The sequence below is a fragment of the Colobus angolensis genome, unplaced genomic scaffold, assembly GCF_000951035.1.
Source record: "Colobus angolensis palliatus isolate OR3802 unplaced genomic scaffold, Cang.pa_1.0 Scaffold288, whole genome shotgun sequence".
Lineage (NCBI taxonomy): Eukaryota > Metazoa > Chordata > Mammalia > Primates > Cercopithecidae > Colobus > Colobus angolensis.
This window is the reverse complement of record NW_012116132.1, coordinates 1,113,432-1,118,193: the sequence shown is the minus strand read 5'-3', so window position 1 is coordinate 1,118,193 and position 4,762 is coordinate 1,113,432. Positions and strand designations below refer to the sequence as shown.

At 39.6% G+C, this 4,762-nt stretch overlaps 1 protein-coding gene across 3 annotated transcripts in view; it reads left to right on the top strand.

Moving 5' to 3' along the window:
* LIN9 (lin-9 DREAM MuvB core complex component) overlaps positions 1-4,762 on the top strand; it is a 111,359-nt gene that overhangs the window by 70,121 nt on the left and 36,476 nt on the right. For all 3 annotated transcript variants that reach the window (XM_011948957.1, XM_011948960.1, XM_011948959.1), the window contains one exon: positions 2,991-3,071. In XM_011948957.1, coding sequence (XP_011804347.1) covers positions 2,991-3,071 — 81 coding nt within the window. The remainder of the gene's footprint in view (positions 1-2,990; positions 3,072-4,762) is intronic.

The window sequence follows — 4,762 nt, the reverse complement described above, 5'->3', positions numbered from 1 at the left end:
AAACTAAACACAAAGTGAAAAAATGTTAGAGTACCCAGGACAGGATGGGAGTGAGAAGTATGTACAAACGAGCAACCAACAATTTGTCTGAGAGCTCCCATCTTCACAAAAACAATAGGAGACAGAAGATAATGGAATGACATCTTCACAGGGCTGAAACAAAATAACTGCCAACCTAAATTTCCATAACCAGTGAAAATGCCTTCAAGGATAAAGTTAATAGTTGTAGACAAATTTATGGACTTTCTTACCAGAATATCTACATTAAAGGAAATACTAAAGTTTTTGTTTAAGCAGAAGAAAAATCTTGAAGTTTGTAAAAGAAACATGAAGATTCAGGGAATGAAGAAACAAAAAGGGTAAATATGTGTATTAATCTAAGTGACACATTAAATAATTCTTGTGGCACTTAAAGTATAGAGAGAATTAAAATACACTATAATTGCCTGTTGGTCAGGGTAGGGGTGTATATACATATAGGCCTAGATAAATGAAAGATGGATGACATTTTAATCTCTAAGGAACCTATTAAAATAATAGTAAAAGATGAATATTTATCAAGCTAATTAGGGGGAAGTAGATGGGAAATGGAACAATAAAAATGTTTAATTGGGGCTGGGTATAATGGTTCATGCCATTGGATTGCTTGAGGCCAGGAGTTTGAGACTAGCCTGGCCAACATGGCCAAACCCCGTTTCTACTAAAAATACAAAAATTAGCCGGGCATGGTGGCACATGCCTGTAATCCCAGCGATGCAGGAGGCTGAGGCAGGAGAATCACTTTAACCCAGGAAGCAGAGGTTGCCACTGCACTCCATGCCACTGTACTCCAGCCTGGGCAACAGAGCAAGACTCTGTCTCAAAAACAAAACAAAACAAAAAATGTTTTTTAGAAAAATTAGCCAGGCATGGTATAGTCCCAGCTACTCAGGAGACTGATGGGGGAGGATTGCTTGAGCCCAGAAATTTGAGGCTGTGGTGAGCTAGAATGGTATCACTGAACTCCATTCTGGGTGACAGAATGCGACCCTGTTTCTTGAAGAAAAAAAAAAAAAGTATGTGACTGGCAGAACTAAGAAACTTTAACAGAACACTGTATTGGTGAGGATGTGGACAAGTAGGCATTCTTACACATAAATTAGTACGTTTTTTATGAAGGGTGTACAGGGTCTCAGAAAATGATACCCCAAAATGAAGGCCTCAGAAGCAGCTCTCTCTGACCTTTTTTTGCCCACCTATCTTTGATCTCTCATTTTCTTCTGAGGCTAACCACAGAAACCAGAATCCCTCTTCCCCAAAGCAGGTCATAGAAACCAGAACTCCTTTTCCCAGAAGCCAGCCTTATATAAAACCTGAGAATATTACTCCAGCTTGCCCGTCACCTTTGTGTGTAAAAATTGGTCATAAAGAAATTATTTGACCTACTTTGACTATAGGTCATAAGACCCCCATTCCAGACAGGATTCTGCCTCATACCCATAGGAAGGATTGCTGCAGAGAGAGGCCAAGAGAAATCTAGACAGGCCTTACTGGATTTCCCTACTTTATTAGCATTAGATCATACCCTGTTTGTCCAATCATATTTCTTTTTTGTTTTTTTCTTTTATTTTATTTTTTTTTGGAGACAGAGTCTTGCTCTGTTGCCTATGCTGGAGTGCGGTGGTGCAACCTCAGCTCACTGCAGCCTCCACCTCTTGGGCTCAAGCAATTCATGTGCCTTAGCCTCCTGTGTCCAATCATATTTCCATACCACTGTCCATATGCTTTGTGAACCTAAGCGCAAAAATTGACAACGTATTTTGTATTTTTCATTCTGAAGACTCTGGCGTCACATAAAGTTACAACCAAATAAATGTGTATGCCTTTTTTCCTATTAGTCTCTCTTTTGTCAGTGATTTTCAGTGAGCCTTCAGAAGATGAAGGGGAAGTCCCTCTGGCCCCTACAGGTGCTTCGGCAATATCTATCAAGATTTAAAATGCTCAAGTCTTTTGATTTAGCAGTAGCACTCCTGGAAACTTCCACACATATATTTGCCTTTGTCCAAAATGACTACATGTTCATTGCAGCATGTTTGCAAGATCTGAAAGCTAAAAACAATCTGAATGTGCATCAAGAAGGAGCTAATTTGGGAGATTAAGGTAGGAAGATTGCCTGGGGCTGGGAGTTCAAGACCAGCCTGGGCAACATAGTGAGACCCTGTCTCTACAAAAATGTTTAGGAAATTAGCCAAGCACAGTTGCGGATGCTTGTAGTCTCAGCTACTCAGGAGACCGAAGCAGGAGGATTGCTTGAGCCCAGGAGTTTGAGGTGCAGTGAGCTATGACCATATCACTGCACTCCAGCTTGGGCAACAGAGCAATATCCTATCTCTAAAAATAATAATAATAATAATAGTTTTTTGGCTTGGCACAGTGGCTTATGCATGTAATCCTGGCACTTTGGGAGGCTGAAGTGAGTGGATCACGAGGTCAGGCCAAAATGGTGAAACCCCATCTCTACTAAAAATACAAAAATTAGCCAGGCGTGGTGGCATGCACCTGTAATCCCAGCTACTCAAAAGGCTGAGGCAGGAGAATTGCTTGAATCCGGGAGGCGGAGGTTGCAGTGAGCCGAGATCACGCCATTGCACTCCAGCCTGGGCAATAGAGCAAGACTCCATCTCAAAAAAAAAAAAATACAAAAATTAGCCAGGTGTGGTTGTGTGTGCCTGTAATCCCTGCTACTCGGGAGGCTGAGGCGAGAATTGCTTGAACTGGGAGGCAGAGGTTGCAGTGAGCCAAGACTGTGCCACTGCACTCCAGCCTGGGTGACAGAGTGAGACTCTATCTCAGAAAAAAAAACAATGCTATGCTATATATATATGTATGTACATGTGTTGAAACACTAAAATCTATTGCTAAAATATCTTACTAAAAATTGGAAATTTAATGTCTAACCAATATACCTAAATGCCTCTGTTTCTTCTAAAATATTTCTTCTTTTTTTGCAGACCCGATTATCAAAAATTCTCATGATTAAAAAGGAACATATCAAGAAATTAAGGGAAATGAACACAGACGCAGAAAAATTGGTAAGAATTTGTTTCTCTTTTTTTTCCTTCATTTGCTTGTCTAATTTTAAAATGGTGAGACCATCTATATCTGTTGATTTAAAAATATCTATGGGAGGAAACCTTCAGATAAATATTATTTTTAAATCCTCATTTGCATGAGGTTGTCCACACCTGTAGTCCACCTTCTTGGGAGGCTGAAGCAAAAGGATTGCTTGAGTCTAGAGTCAGAGACTGCAGTGAGCTGTGATTCTACCACTACACTCTAGCCTGGGTGATAACAAGACCCTATCTCAGTAAATGAATGAATACAGGAATAAATACATACATACATACATAAAAAAGTAAATCTTCATTGCTATCACTATCTCTTGTTATACTGAACATATGCTAAGTAAACTGGCAATGCATTGCCCCAGACCTCATTATGCCATTGACTGTACAGTTGAATAGGATTAATGGGTATATTAGGTTCTTTGAACAGTTTACATGAGTAAACTGCTCAGTAAATTGCTCAGACAGATACCTGTGACCAAGGAAGTTGTAATGACAGGTTATAAAAAATGTTTCAGAATAAGTAAGTCAGGAAATATCTGTATTGTCATCTTTAGGTTATCTTGACAACATTTATATCCTAATAATCTAATGAGTTCAAAAAATGACAGCCAATTTTATTTATAAGATAATTACCAGAAGTCTTTTTTTTTTTTCTGAGACGGAGTTTTGCTCTTGTCTCCCAGGCTGGAGTGCAGTGGCACGATCTCGGCTCACTGCAACCTCCACCACCTGGGTTCAAGTGATTCTCCTGCCTCAGCCTCCCAAGTAGATAGGATTACAGGCACACACCATCACAACCAGCTAATTTTTATATTTTTAGTAGAGACGGGGTTTTGCCATGTTGGCCAGGACGGTCTCGAACTCCTGACCTCAGGTGGTCCACCCACTTCAGCCTCCCAAGTGCTGGGATTACAGGTGTGAGCCACAGCATCCAGCCAGCCACAGCACCCGGCCCAGAGTTTTTTTAAAAAGCTGTTTATGTAGACACTATTCACTAGGAAAGTCTTTGAATTGTAATGAAATTCACATCTTGCTTAAGGGTATGTAAGATGGCAAATAGGTTTTATCTCATGTACCATCTCCAGTTTATTGAAAATGACTGTATAGAAGTCTGAAAGGGAGGGCTCAGTGACTGTGCTCAGGGGGCAAAGTGCTGTGACTAATTATCAGTGTCTGTTGTAAGTGCAAGAATGGGAGTAGTAGCACTGGGAATCTCTGGAATGAAATGTTGTAAGGGTATAGGTGTGGATACAGTTAGGTATCTACAGCTGCAAAAGTAGATACCTAAGTGAATAAGAAACAGTTCTCTTTTAGGATTATAGAATTTTTTTTTATCTGAAAATTACTGAATTTTTAAGACCACAAATGTCGGGTGATTTCAGTGTAAGATCATACTGCTCTCTTTAGCAGTACAGATATTAAAACTTGGGCTTATTTCCCAGTTTAACTCATTTAAGCATAATATGAAATTAGTATTGTCAGATACACAAGCCATCAGAACTGAAAAAGATTAACTATAGCGTATTGCCATTACATATCTTAAATATAGAAATGTATGTGCATGCTTCTTTAATACTGGACTCTAATTCTTATCTTGGTTTCCATCAGTTCTACTTCTGCCCTTTATATTCTATGCCTTTTCAGTGCTCCTCCAC